Source organism: Anser cygnoides, chromosome 4, assembly GCF_040182565.1.
Source record: "Anser cygnoides isolate HZ-2024a breed goose chromosome 4, Taihu_goose_T2T_genome, whole genome shotgun sequence".
In the NCBI taxonomy this organism is placed as follows: domain Eukaryota; kingdom Metazoa; phylum Chordata; class Aves; order Anseriformes; family Anatidae; genus Anser; species Anser cygnoides.
In genome coordinates, this window is record NC_089876.1 from 58,997,591 (window position 1) to 59,012,772 (window position 15,182).

Genomic DNA, 15,182 nt, shown 5'->3' on the forward strand with positions numbered 1-15,182 from the left:
AGGAATCCCATTTATATAGTTGATTTTGCTCTGGGCTACTATTTTTGAACAGAACTCAAGCTTACCAGTGAAAAAGATGGTTTAGTCTCTTGGACAAGTAGTTACTTCCTAAGGCTGAATTGTAGTCATCCTGCTAGTTGGACTTGGTACGATGATGTGTGGCCTCAGACTAATCACACAGAGGCATTTTGAAACTCTCAAGAAGAGTGTCTCTTCTGAGCTTTGATTTTTATGCCCCCAATATTTATCATCTGCTTTCTAGCCTTCTGGCAGACAAGCACGTATAAACTTGTTATGCTTCAGTAATCTCTCAGTTTGTAAGAGACAGAAATGGTAACAGCACAGGGGAAACAACTGGAGACTGGGATGACAATTCTGCTGCTTGCCCAAACCTAGTTCTTAAGTCTTCTTTCCCTTTTCCAAAGTCAGAATCAAATGTTTTGCCTTTTCTTCACTGCCTCCCCCCCCCGATATCATCATAGGAAATGCGGTGACTGTATCAATATTTTAGTCTTGTCATTGTAGTTATTACTGAAACATTGACTTTTTCTTGTTCAATATTGGAGCTGCTTTTTACATAAATCTGCCTAAGAAAGGAATTAAAAGAAGATATTCTGGCAAATGCACTTGTAAATAAATTCACTGTGTATTTTCCTCACTGTGTATTTTTCCAAGCCTGTATTTTAAAGAACTATGCTGTGACATTAGCAACTCTACAGTAGATGATATTAGAGTCATGCCATAAATGGTGAAATAACAACTTGGTTTTGTTTCTAATTTCAGGGAGAAGATAGCATATTTCACAAGAGCAAAGATCAGTATACCAGCCCTTCCAGCTGATGACGTATAATTATGCATTTTCATTGAAGCGTTTTCCCACTTGCTCATCTCTTTTTTAGATGAACTTTTTAGTTCTAGTGACCTGCTTTAAATATCTTCTATTTTACATTCACTATTGATATGTTTATTTGTAAAATACAGTGAATTGAATTGTTGTATGCCTGAAAAAGAAAAAAAAACAACAACCAGAAAACCAAAGTAGATTAATTTTGGTATACTGATGCTGATTTTGTACAGTTTGTATGTATTGCATGTGTGTTTTTATTTTGTAAAGATGGAACAAAGGAACAAAGGCAGTACTAAGCATGTATCCTGTTGAACCACACTGTGTTAAGAAATATTACGTTCAACAGAAGACTGTTTATCTTTTCACTATTTTCATGTGAGCAGACTGTGAAGATGGCTGTTTTGCCATGCAATTTTTGTATAAGAGTGTGACTTTCATAGTTTGAAGTTAACTACAACTGTAAACTCCTTTCCAAAACATCAAGGCTGCCTCACAACAGCTGCTAATTAGATTCAATCACCCACATTGGAATTTTGTTTCTGAAAACAAATTTCTTCTGTTTTTGTTTTTAATACTTTATAGGAAGAAACAGAGTCCAGAGTTTAGTTTTGTGAATGTACAGTACTTTAACCTGCACTAAAAGGTTTCTTGCATCTGCGGGAGAGTGAGGAAAGACAAAGCAGACAAGTAACCCTAAAAACTTATTATGAGACTACCAAAAGGGCAGCTGCTTTCTGAACTGGAAGCTGAATAAAATTTGTAACACCAGCATTGACATGAGAGTAGTTATAGCCACTGTACACTTAATGGGGGTTTCCTCTATACGAATCTTTTATCTTAAAGGCTCTTATTGCTGACTAGGAGAATATAACAACATTCACTAGGCTTACAAATACAAAGAGATTTTTATTAAAGTATTTGTACCAATAGAAAAATCTGTCAGACAGTAACTCAGTCTGTTGGTAAAGTAAACACTCTCCGATCTGAAAAGATCCTGACTAGAAGGCTTTGCATATTTCGGTACAAAACATTGTGAAAAATACACAATTGACCCTGTATGCAGTTGAGCGTGCACAGGTTTAATAAGTAGATATGAAGAAAACATTTCAAACTTGTTTTATATGAAGAAGCCTCCTAGGAAGAAACATCAACTTGTATTCATTCTGTTAGAAGTCCAGAACATCGGATGTTTACACAGCCCTGTCTGGGTAAAAGCAGTTGGGGTTTTACCTTGTTTGGACTGTACAAGTAGGCAGACATCGTAGACAGAATTAGTTCGTTTTCTACTTAGTGTGTTGCACTCAGATGTATTTAATGCAGTGGCTGAAGTTTTCTTCCCCAAGCAACAAGCCGCATATGCATGGTCTTAATCTTTCAAAAAGGCTGTAATTGGTGAGAAAATGGAAGTGCCTATAACCACAATATGGCAGCTGTCTGAAGTTCAAAGTGACAATTCTGTCATGAGAGGTCTGTATAAGCCTCACCCAAGGGTTTTCTTATGCACAAACGCATCAGTCCACTTCAATGTATAGCAAAACATGCTATTTTGGGCATTATGACTGGTTGAACATCCTTTATGAATGCCCCATTTGTTTTTTGTTTCTTGGGTTTGAGATAACATTCATATTTGAAAGGTCAATTTTAAAAAAAGTCTGGAATTATTTAATGTAGAGGTGAAATGAAGGTTGGCAGTTTCAACTTCTCAATATGATTATATAAAATGTTTGTAGAATAATGTTTAGAGGTATACTTTATGATTTTTCTTTTATTTATTTACAGTCTTATTTATGTTCTGTTTAATATAGTTCAGTTCTGGCCATAAAAATAAGGATGCTGTTGTGAAAAGTATTTAGAGCTGTCTAAATTCTTGCCAGCTTAGCTGTTTTTTCCTCACACGTTGAATAATTTTCAAAAAGTATTATCTGATTTGTAAGCATGGGGTAAGGCCAAAAAGTAAGTATTGATGGCTTTAGCTTGCAAAACTCATTTAAAAATGAGAGACTTAAAATATATTTGTGCTCCTCCCTTTCCACATTGATAAGGCTGAACATATTTATAGGCAGCTTTTAACAGTTCCGTTTGTTTTGTTTTTAACTAATTCAAATTATGCACACTCAAAACACTCAATAGAATAAGCTAAAATAATACATACAAATAACCCCCCATGAGTTTAAAATTATAAATATTACTCCAAGTAGAATTTACTCTGCACAGCAGGGTATAACAAGTGTAATTAGTTCTGTTTCCAGGTACCAATATCATGCAGTTACATATATCAAAATCTAAATATTACTGGTACAAGAATATTTAGCCAAATGAGCAAAGGTTAGCAGAAATTTTAATAGAACAAATCATCTTTTTAAAACTATTGCTATGTTTATACTGTATTAAATATCAAATGCTCAGGACTGAACTAAATATTTAATCAGGTTATATTCTGAATGTGTTTCTGTTCTAATTTTGTCTGTAAGAGTATGCAAATACATCACATAGATTAACTTGTCTCTGCACTTTCCATGTGTTTCAGTGATTGGAAAATACTTTTTTTTTTTTTTAAACAAAGCTCTTTTCCAGACCAGTGTTTTATTTCTTTTATTGCTGTTCTGTGTGTTCATATGCTCTTTGCAGAAACAGATGGCTGCTACAGGTTTGTCAATGTAAAATCATTGCAATTTATAGAAAGTTCACATCAATCACTGACAAGTCTTAGGATAAGTTATAAAGAAAATTATTCATACACTTAAGTTAGTTCTTTACATTCATTAAATAAGAACTTCAGTAGTGATGAGCACAGTCAACTCTCCACCAGGCAGCATCTTACCATTATTCAAAACTGCTGGCTTACCAGAGATCGTGTGTGTGTGTGTGTGTGCTGGAATATATTTGATCACGTATGTGCACATACACACAGTCTGGATGGAGAATCTTGTACTTCATGACATTGAGAACATTTAGTTTACACTGGTATAAATGAATACAAATCCATGGAATTTCATTTAAGGTTATACCTTGTATTAGATTTCTGTATTGCGTGTTGAACTAGCACTACAAACTGTTTCAGGACTTGAGTATTTTTTGTAAGAAAGACATTCTTTAAAGCAGCCCCATTACATCAGTACAGCTTCTGCCATGCAAAATATGGTCAAGTCTCCATGCATACCTAGAGATCCAAGATTTTATACTCATTTATCATTTAAAAACACACACACAGAAAAACACACACAAACACTGCAATTGATCAGATTTTGGAGAAAAAACAATGGTGACTTGGATCTGCAGAGCTCATGCATTAGTGTAATTAAAGGAACTACACAGTAAGAAACAATCCCTGCCCTCAGTCTTGTAAACAATAACCTGTCCGTTCAGCAGCCTTTCCTTACTGTAATGCAGGAGTAAAATCTGAAAACCCAGCATCTACCCTTTTCAATGTCTTCTGTTGCCAGTTTCCACATACTAACAGGTGTCTTGCATATCTGCCATTGTATACTGTTCTGGTAATTGATGCTCAGATGACAAGAAGACTGTGGAGAGGAGTAGGGAGCCTCCTAGAATTACGAAAAATCCACCAAACCAGCCACTGAACAGTGCATCCCCTATTTCCCATCTGGGTACAATCTCCGGGATCTCTTCATCCCAAAATTCCTGGATTATATTATGGGCAACCCAAGAAACAGGGACTAGGACCAGAACTCCAGATACCCACAGGAGTATTCCTCCAAGAAGTAATAGCTGTTTCTTTAGCTTCTGCTCTGTGTTCTCCATCATTAGGCAGTCCAAACCAAGACTAGAGATCACAAGGCTCAGAAAGCCTAGTCCATTTGATGAAGATACTAAAATCCTGGAAATCCTGAATTCTAGAGGCAAAGCTAGGAAAGAATCAAAGTCTTTACAGTGTGTTCCTCCTACATCTTGGACTATACACGTTTGCCAGAGTCCCATAGTCCAAAGCTCCAGTTCGTTTAAGTCTAAGTTGAGATTTTTCCAGTCTGGTAAATAGTTACAGGTACCGGTTAAAATCCATCCTAGTGTAGACAACAGCAATCCAACTAACTGTAGCCTGTGTCTGTGGACCAAGTTCATTTTTAGCAGTTGTAGAAGTACCGAACTGCTTGCTTTTGCAGACAATATATACTGAACGTTGGCAAAAGTTAAAACAATGCTTTGTAAAGCATGAAATACTCCTCCCCCTCCAGCCTTATGCTATGTGCAGTGTTTGGGGGATTGGGAAGTAGTGTGGTAAACCAGTAATTGAAGGGTGTGACCACAGCCAGGCTCATCTTTCATTAGTTTGCATTTGTAAGTTATTTAATTTTTTTAATTATATACTTTGCTGTGCATCGATCTGCTAGAGCATTACAGCAGTTCTGCTAACTTTGGCATTTCATAGTTTGTTTTTAAATTAAACTAAGAACCACAAATACAAGGTATTTTAATACCACATTGGTATATTCCTACTTAAGTGAGGCTGTCTGCTTTGAGGCCGGTTAAGTATCATTTGCTTAAAGTTGACGGGTACATGTTGAGAGCAACACGTTGCTGTAGGTGAATAGATACCAAGAAGCCTTTGACAGAGCACATAAAACCTCAGTGCACTATCTTCTGACACAGGTAGGTATTTTGAAAGCTGTGTATCTCAGCTTCTTTTTGGTGCATCAGGTATGCGGATCTTAGAATAACTTGTATGGGCAATTTTATGTGCTAGATTGGGTAAACAACTTCTTGGGTATGAAGTACCCACACCGTAACACCCCATCCACAAAAAGACATCCGCAACTCTTGGTAGCATGTCAGAAATCTACAGTTTTCTTAGCACAGCGATTTGCTAGTACACTGAAAAACAATTTGAGGCAATGAATTTACGTAGACTGTTCAGGATGAGAAAAAAACACTCGAGCTCATATGTCACTGCATTAGGCAAGTGGAAAATTGCGACAGGGAATCAAGCTTTGCGGCTCAGTTAATTGGGTTCGTATGAAAAGGAAGCGTACGTATTTTGGTTAAAAGCCAAGACGTAATAGAACATGCATATTCATCTTGAGGATTTTACAGTGCAGTTGAGAAAATAAAGGCACCTTTTCTACACAGTCTATGAAAAACTTCAGCATTCTCCTGTAAAACAACATTTTAAATAGTTCTACAGGTGAGAAAATACACCACTTTCAAATACCAGTTATGAAGAAAACATAAAAGTTTAGGAATCAGCTAAGTAACAAAGAGTCCTTTGAATTACTACGGAACAAGCTTCTGGCTTGCACTGGAGTTTGGAAAAGATAGGGCAGTCTTTCTGTACTACTTGAAACCCCTGGTTTTAAGGCCTGGTTTCAGTTTCCAAGTGTTGACACTGATCTTGCTGTTCTGCTACTGCGTAATGGGCTGAAGATGGATGGACTTCAGTTGAACAGATTGTGCAATTAAGTAGGAATCCTCCTAATATAAGGCAAAATCCAGCAAGCCAGCCAACAAATAACGCTTCCCCCAAATCCCACCTGGGAACAATATCTGGTATGTTCTCATCCCAAAATTCCTGGACTGTGGAGTGGGCAACCCAAGAAACTGGGACAATAGCTGTAATCCCCGATATCCAGAAGAGCATTCCTCCAAACTGCAACAGCCGTTTCTTCTGATCCTGTTGTCTTTCACCAATTTTCAAACAGTCCAACCCAAATCCCGAGAGCAAGAGGCCCAAAAGCCCCAATCCATTGGAGAAAAACATCAAAATCCTAGAAATCCTGAGTTCTGGAGGCAAAGCTAAGAAAGAATCAAAGTCCTTGCATTGCATTCCCCCTTCTTCCTGGACAACACAAGCTTGCCAGAGTCCCATGGTCCAGATCTCCAGTTCATTCAGTTCCAAGTTAAGATTTTTCCACTGGGGTAGGTAGGTAGTGAGGCAGGACAGGACCCATCCCAACAGAGATAACAACATGCCACCTAACTGCATCACTGGCCGATAGACCAAGGCCATTGTAAGAGCGCAGACCTTGAGGCTCGAGGAGGAAGGTCTCCCCAGCCGCTCTGTAACAACTGCTACCTTGAGCCGTGGTGGACGCTATGATGATTTTAGTTCTCTGCTGCCCCGAATATAAGCCTTTGCTGTTAACCCCTTGTGAGCTCTCAAGCACTGTTTTGTTCTTCACGAATATAATGTTTCACATAAAGGACGAAGAACTTCGCTAAACCATGAGTTAGGCTTTCTGATAAGGATTTGATCTGTTACCTTCCAATTTGCTTGGTAAAATTATATCCCAATGGCTGATAATTACAAGCCTGAGGATGAACAAAGAAGGCTCTATGACCCCTCACCCTAAAACACAACGGAAATCTTTGTGCTTCAATACGGATTAATTAGATTATAAGTGGTGATAAAAAGTCAGCTCTGTGTGCAACAGGACTTCATTGTAATGGCTAAATTTGAGATTTCAGGGATGTAAATCAAGGCCTTGTAAAGAAAGGTAGACTGTTTGCCTATAATCTTTATTCTTAGACTTCCTCAACATACATAACGGCTTATCTTCCACTGCCCTGTTTTATGTCCCCAGCACTGTAAAAGACGCTTTGTAAAAGATCCTTACGTTTCACATTTTCTACATTCACTTCTTTTAAAATGGGCTTTGTTTTGACCGACTCTTAAGGGGAAAAGGAGACGGGTATGGTCAAAGTACCGTAGAGAATGAAATCCTAGACATCCCACCACCATAATGAACTTAGGCAGCTCATCAGACGGGGTAAGCTGTACCCGCCCCAGGACCTCAGCAACACCACGGTAGCAGCTTACACCAGCCCAGTGTCCCCTTTCCTACAGCCCATGTCCCAGATGGCACAGAGCATCTGCTAGTGTCTAACAGCTTTTGGCACTCCGAGCCCTGAGGGCCGGGGGATGTCTAGTACCTTTCTGATCAAAGCAAAATGCCACTATGACATTACCCCGTTAGGAACCCCTGCTTTTTCCTGCTGTCATGTTAGCTGTATTGGTGCTTGTCTGCCGGGTCAGCAGGAAGAACGCTTGTCTGTTATTGCCCCCCACAGGCAACAGCACACCCTGTATGGGAGAAAGCTGAGCAGAGCAAACATGCACGCATGTACAACCCTGAGGTTCTCTCCAGCCTTCCTTGGCTTCATTTGCTGGATGTGATACAGCACCAAGTCTGACAAATCCGTGTATTTTCATTTGCAGTTGTTCAAAATGGGTTATTGGGTGATGGAAGAGCATGGCACTGCTTCTGAAAGTCTCCAGAACTTTCTAACCCTCGTGTTTTTACTGCCACAAGTTGTGAAGAGCCAAGACAAAGAAAGATGATCTGTTTCCCCTATGCTTGTGTGCCAACTCAGGCAAACAACCTACAACTGGTCAAAAAATTACCACGTACAAGAGCAGGATATCACCAAGGATATTACAGACAACACTGGGAACAAATTGATGCAAGCAAGGCTCTAACTTTGGCCACCCACTAGGCATAAGAAATAAAAATTCATTCAGACTCCAGATTGCACTTTCAGATTTGGCAGTGTTGTTTCTCTCCCCTTTCTGTTTTCAGAGCAAGGAAACTAGTTCTGGAAATCATCGTGACATTCAATGAGAAACTCCATAATGTCCTTTGAATAATTTTTCAGATAAACAGCTATGCTTCAGGAGTGCTTCTGCTCATTCAGGGGCTACATGCTTATTTGACTTTTAAATCATGGTCACTGCCAGACTATTACCAGCAGCCAGTTGCACTTCCCTTGTCTATGCACCTTTAACATTTCCTTCCCTGCTGCTAATTCCAACAGTCGATGCAGTGTGAAAGCACAAGATCAGGCACGTGAAGGCCATTCATTCTGCTAACGCCGACCATAGCAGCAGCAGTATGCCAGCCTTCAAATTGTAGCAGTCAGAAGCCCTGAGACTGCAGCATCAGTAAGAGCTGCCAATTCCGTTCTGCAGCTTACTGTTAACCGCGCAGTAACTTGGGGCAAGCAAAAGCTTCCTTATACTATCCTGTGCGAGATTATAAAAGGATCTCTGTTTTTCCAGTGGAAGAAAAAACAGCTAAGATTTGCCTTGTTGCCAGGCTAGTAACAAGGTCTGAAATGCCTTCACTTGGAACTTACCAATCTTACGAAAATCTCAGCAAGCCCATGAAGACACAAAAGGGCTTCTAGCTGAACCTAGATTAGGTGAATTCTCAGGTTGGTAACTGTCTTAGTCCTATCTCCCTTGTGATTCTTCCACACTTTTCCTCCCCACCATTACTTTTCTTTTTCTTGCATCTAAAAATGTCTCATTCTTGGAAAAAATTTATTTTGGTCAACTTGTGCCTACACAGAAGGAGCTACTGCTGACCCTAGGGGTTAGAATCGGGCGACACACAGCAGCCACAAGACACGCAGCACGTGGGGCTGTGCCCCAGCTGTGCTCAGAATGACATAAACCAGATGCTGACAGCCGCGTAGCCCAAAGCACTGCGGGCTGCACCAGCCCTTTCATCTCAAGGGGTTTTGGTGGAGATGGCCACTGCCCCCCGAGCCAGCCAGGCAGGGTCGCCGCCCCTGGGGGATCCCCGCAGCTGAGGCCACGGGGCCGCACACTGGTGAGCTGCTCCAGGACAAGCCCCTTCTGCTTCCCCTGCCAGCCCCTGCAGCAAGGACGGTGTTTGTCTAATGCAAGGCTGCCAGGAAGGAACGTGGTATAGCTGTCAGTGAACAGCATGCTGTCAGGTACAAAGGGAGAGGATGCATTTAGAGGGGCTTCTGATTGCTTGGTCTTGGAGCACCTTTTTCTGTAGGCTTTAAATAAAGCCCAATTGTATGCAGCGTTCAGGGGTACCATCCTACAACATCTTAAGCAGCTGAAATAATCTCAGTGTGAAGAACTGAGGCAGCAGGCTCACCGTAGCATCACACCCTCCCAAAGCCCGGCACTCGCCACAGACGCCCACATCGGTACATTTCACATGTGCTGCGGTTGCCATTTGACTGTTTCAGCAGCCAGTTCCGTGAGACATGAAGCTTTCGTAGCTCCCATTACAGTTGATGCCCATGAACATAAAGCACAGGGCACAACTGGGTTCCTACAATTTCCGTAACGCTGTTTTAAGTGCTATAAATCACATCATTCATTCTCATCACCTCCAAGCATTGTTTGCAAAGTAGACTAGACTAGATTTTGGCTAGATTAAAGCAGAATGAGGATGATCAGCATGTATATCATTTTGTGCAGGTGAGCGCATTACACTTTTTTCTCCCCACAAACCATTTCAGGCTGAAGACGAGGATTCTGAATCATATTGCAAATAGGTATTTCCTTTAAAAGCTTTAGCGCTACCTTAGCTCTTCTGGGAACCTCACGGCCAGAGAGTACACTTATACACTAGGTACACTGATACTTTACCCCCTGCAAAGAGCATTGGGGAATTGTTGTCTGTACACAGCTCTGCAGCCCACACAGTTAACTAAAGTTTTCTGTTCAGCATAAGCAGAAAGAAATATCAGGTGCAGCACTTTGGGAGCAGATTAGAAATTGAATCCCACAAAAGCAGTCAGTGCATTGTAAAAGACTGACTCTTTCCTACATTTTCAGTTCTTATGTAAGACATAAGCATGTTCACATTGAGGGTTTGTTTATTCTCCTCCAGCAGTCCCAAAGTGTGCTCATCTATGAAGTGAAAGCGTCTCCAGTAGCATTCCCCAGACACTGCCATAATTTTTTCTAATTCTGAAGACTGAACTGAAAATAGGGAACTGAGTTCCCTAAATATTTTCCATGGCTCATTTAAATATCTAGTATTTTTATGAATCATTTATGGGTGTCTCTTATCTTTGGATTTCCATCTTATAAATGCATATGCAAAAGATGGAAATAAGAGCCAGTGTGTAGATTTTTTTCTATAGCTAAATCTTATATAAGCCAGCGAAAGACAGCTACTGTCAGAAGCTGGCATGGTAGTGCCTTCAGCATCTTGTTACAAGTGAGTTAGTTCATTCAGCTTGGCAGTCTTTTGCCTCCCACCTTACTGCTTGAACTGCAAGTTTTGGGAGTTAGCATTTCCTTACCCAGCTAAGATCGCACTTTGTGATGCTGGAGAATCTTTTGGTTTTGGTGCCCTTCAGGGAAGCAAACAAACATCAAGCAAAGAACACAGCCCATGCTGCCAGCCAGACTGACTTACTCCAGTCCGCATTTAAGTGAACTTTGACATTATGGCCAAAAATAATTATTTGTATTGGAGGATCTTAAAATTACAGGGGGCTTCGCAGAGCACCACAGTAGAAAAAGAGACTGACTTCTCCCTGAAAAATTAACTATGTGCTTTCAAACACTGACAGTCATCAACTTTGCAAGAGTGATAGCAGGTATATTATAGCCTTCTAATGAAGTGAAGCAGACTGATCTGAATTTTATTTATTACTCAAGTTGTTACTATTCTTCTTTTAATTTCCTCGTCTCCCCCACTGAAATTAACACTACCAAGTTAGATACACCCTCACACAGATAATCCAGCGTATGAACGGCATTAGTTGCTACATACACATCTGATCCACAACAGCAATACTTCATTTTGAACACTCAGAAGCTGTCAGGAAAGCACTGAAGAGAGGCAGCAGGGAGGGGGTTATGCCAGTGATGCAGCTAATGAGCATTTCCATTTTAGAAGGGGAAGAGAGGCTATGCTTTGAAATACAGAGTTGGCTCATGGTGTCGTTACACTTTGATAAAATATCTGACTTAATATTTAGAGGTGATGACTTGAGACTACAGTACTTCTTTCTGTATTACATCTAAAGAGAGCTTCCCTCGGTGAGTGCTTGGATGCTGCTAGAGCAAAGAAGCCATGACACACACAGCCAAATATTTTGTGGAGAAGTTACAGCAGAAGGGGACGGGTCAATAGAGGCAAAGCAAATCATCACTAAGGCCATATCACCTCTTCTGATCCGCCCTCCCTGATGCTGGCAGAGAGCGCACCCCAGCAATTGGTGTGCAGCCGCTGCAGACAGTTTTACAGCACTGCTGCACCAGGGCTGGCACACAGAGCACGAGGCAGAGCTGGGGCGAGGGCAGCAGCAGCAGGTGAGCGCTCAGCACACACACAGCCCCTTAACATCTTCAGGAGAGGCAGCAAGGGGCAGCGGAGCCTTCAGACATGGAGAAAAGGCATAGCCATGGCTGGCCCTTCTGAAAAGGGCCTCCCTCCTCAAACAGGCATATTCCCAACTTTTCAGTATTGCAAGGGCTGCCCAACCCTGCACATCTTCCCTCTTCAAATGCCAGATGTAATTAATTAAGCAATTTTAACAAGAGTGTATTACATATGCAAAAGAAATGCACTTGTAGAAGTGAAAAGCCTTGCTAACAGTTTCACTTTTGCAAGATTAATCAAAATCTTGAAATAAGATGTCCTGCAGGATTAACGGCAGTTGGACAAGATCTAGAAGGCAAAGGAACTAAAAGGGTTAAGCACAGCAAGGTGAAACTGCCTCTCTCTGCTTTAGGAACTTGCTTAAAAGATTGAAATGAGAGAGGGTGGATTTGCCATCATTATACTGGAAGAATAAAGAATGCTTTAAGGCTCAGTACTTCAACCTTTGCAGGAACTTTTCCATCACCATCCCAATCCAGACTTCAAAGTGAGGGCTGACTGGGTAAGGAAATTAGCCTTATCCTTCAGGGAACTAGTTCTGATACACTGTTAATACAGGAGATTACTATAAGTATGAAAACTCAGGTCACTTGCAGTGATTGGAATGTGATTTCCTTGAATGACGGAGGTCTAAGAAATTAATTTCTGAGCTGTGAAATGTATAGGCTTATCATTATCCATCTCTTATTACGAGACTCTGGTTTAAGTGTTACACACATGTATTTCTACAGCGCTCTTCATTTGACACCCGCAAACAATTTTTATAATAAGCTTTCTCTCTTTCCTTAAGACTTGTTTCATATTTTCAGTAAACTTATGAGAAATTTGTAGCACTTAGTTGAACCTGCACTGGGAATTGTTACTGCATGACAACAGGGATTTCAAAGATAATATAGACTTGTTAACCATAAATTAGAAGATTGCACGTATCTTTTAACACTGAGCTAGCCGGGGTGTGAAATGAGACATGAGAGTGTCTGACAAGTGAAGGAGGCGAGGGACACCTGTGGTGTTTTGTTCATCTGCCATAATTGGGATTTGGGGGGAAGAGAGAAAAGAAGCTAAACAAATTCTGTAGTAGTTTGAAATATGATTTTTTTTCCATTAGATTCTACTGGCTAAACAGTTTAAGTGTTGTACCTCTCAAGGTGCTGGGAGCTACGAGATGCAGAAAGGGAAGGTCTTTCCTAGCAAATAACTGTTCTCTCTAATGCTGCAGAGCTTTTTGCTACAAAAAGTAGTTTTTCTTCCCCCACAAATGGAATCTTAGCAAGTTTATACTTGAAAGAGTTTGTGACATCACATCATTAACAAACTAAACCACTAATATTTATCAGTATTATTTAAAACTTATTCATACACCTCTTACTCTCATCTTCTGTAACGTTCGTTCCCACACCTTCCCTCTGCTTCCTCTCACCTTCCACCCATTACACACAAAAAGCCCAAAGCCCTCTGTCTATTCATTCAGCTTCCTTCAGGAGGACAGTGAGAAAAGGGTCAAACACAGACTTCTACAGGGCCAAATGGGCTCCCTGAGGAAGAAATGGGTGCAGGGAGTGAAGAAACAAGAGCAGTTTCCTCCCTTCGCTTTCCCCTGGCCCTCTCACTGACTGCTGCCACTCAGCAGCATCCTCTGATGTCAAATACTGCCTGCAGAGGTGAGAAGGATGATGTGGAGAATCCACTAACACACCCAATGCACCATGTACTGCAAAATACTGTATAGCTGAGACAGGTGAGACTGCAGGAGTCCTGGTTAAATCTGCATCAGTAGATTGAGATAATGCCTGGCTCTGTCCAGTAGGAACCCAGAGAGAGGGAACTGCTGAAGACCTCTATCTTGCCTCAGCAACAGTTACGTGATAATTATTTTCCTTTTACCTAACTGATGATTGCTACATGTTGGAAATAATCCTGCAAAAGTGCTAAGCATCTTTTGCAGAGTATCACACACTTTCTAAACACTACTTGCACAGAGGCAAGGGCTACCTCTGTACCACAGATTCAAACACTTAAACAGAAAATGCTATACCACAAATGAAGGACAGCGAAGGGGCTTAGGTTCTGACTGCAAGAAAATGATTGTGGAAATTATTACAATTCATATTTCCCAACATAAAGACAAGCTGTGTTCACTTGAGCAGACATCTGCTTTGAATTCTTATTCGTTGGTCACACAGAAGAATCTACTTTTTCTTTTACACAGTACACAGCAAGTGATACTGATAAAGTGACCAATCTGCAGTGTACTCAAATCTTTGTATTATTTCGCACAAAAGATAGCAGCTACACGAGTTAAAGAAACATATAAATAAAGTGCAGATGTACACATCACTGAGCTTAGTATTAGTAAATGTAGCTCTGCAAACGTACACAAGTGGATACAAGGCTATAGGACAGCAGGCCAAGCCAAGCCAAAGGTCTATCTAGCCCAGCAGCAGATAACCAGGAAGGAAGAGAAGACAAGAATGTGATAAGGATAGACTGATACTGTCTTCCTCCTACAGTGTAAAGATCTCCTGAACTTGGACTTCAAGTCAACATCTTTATGTTTAATACCTTTGATGGACCTTCCCCCAGTGAATTTGCCTGAAAAGTACATATTTACTGCATCCAGAGCATCTTACAACAGTAACTTCCACAGTTTAGTTTTGCCTTGTATCGTATTTTCCCCCTTTAATTGTAAACTCACTGCTGGATCGTTTTATTCGCTAGCACCTCATTCTTATGAATGCCTGTTCAGTCTGCTTCCTAACGTAACTCATTACCTCAAAACAATTCATTTGTTTTCATACTTCATACTTCTTTAATATGCTTACACAGAGGTCTTCTCCATGCTGAGGAGTCCTACCTTATTAAATAGTCACCTCAAAATAGATGAAAGAGTGGCGATCTCTTGTGGCGAACCCACCTGCCTACTGTCACGAGCTCAATAAAGCACACACACTGCCAGCTACCACACTGCAAGAGAATTCATCTGGGAAAGTAAACCTCTCTTCTTTCACACCACTATTATTATAATTGTCAGAGTTATTTTTCTGTTGACCATACACTTTAGGACAGAAACCAATTTCTTGTTGAAATGTCTCCTGAAGATGGAAATATTGTGAACAGCACTGTGTTGGTATATTTGTGAGTTGGTAACACCATTTTGCCATTTTGAGAAAAAAACTCCTCTAGCCCAAGAAATAAAAATGGAAAAGAATTAATCCTCT

General features: G+C 40.6%; 3 protein-coding genes and 1 long non-coding RNA gene across 9 annotated transcripts in view; 1 reads left to right on the forward strand and 3 right to left on the reverse strand.

Moving 5' to 3' along the window:
* WWC2 (WW and C2 domain containing 2) overlaps window positions 1-3,349 on the forward strand; it is a 106,871-nt gene extending 103,522 nt beyond the window's left edge. For all 5 annotated transcript variants that reach the window (XR_007168824.2, XM_013179851.3, XM_013179853.3 and 2 more), the window contains one exon: window positions 784-3,349. Coding sequence is in view for 4 of the 5 variants with exons in the window: in XM_013179851.3 (XP_013035305.1) it covers window positions 784-850 (67 nt within the window). In the remaining variant the exon portion in view is untranslated. The remainder of the gene's footprint in view (window positions 1-783) is intronic.
* The window catches only part of LOC125184582 (uncharacterized), a 62,547-nt gene that overhangs the window by 6,377 nt on the left and 40,988 nt on the right, over window positions 1-15,182 (reverse strand). The window lies entirely within an intron of this gene.
* Window positions 3,825-5,037, reverse strand: LOC106035127 (putative claudin-24). Its single transcript, XM_013179734.3, has one exon. It carries the CDS (start codon window positions 4,925-4,927, stop codon window positions 4,301-4,303), a length of 627 nt encoding a protein of 208 aa, XP_013035188.3. The 5' UTR covers window positions 4,928-5,037; the 3' UTR covers window positions 3,825-4,300.
* LOC106035190 (claudin-22-like) lies at window positions 6,065-6,932 on the reverse strand. The gene has a single exon (XM_013179855.3). It carries the CDS (start codon window positions 6,807-6,809, stop codon window positions 6,156-6,158), a length of 654 nt encoding a protein of 217 aa, XP_013035309.1. The 5' UTR covers window positions 6,810-6,932; the 3' UTR covers window positions 6,065-6,155.

What these genes read in the sequence shown, in the direction of transcription:
- LOC106035127 (XM_013179734.3), bottom strand. Translation starts at nt 4,927, where the DNA reads ATGAACTTGGTCCACAGACACAGGCTACAGTTAGTTGGATTGCTGTTG.
- LOC106035190 (XM_013179855.3), bottom strand. Translation starts at nt 6,809, where the DNA reads ATGGCCTTGGTCTATCGGCCAGTGATGCAGTTAGGTGGCATGTTGTTA.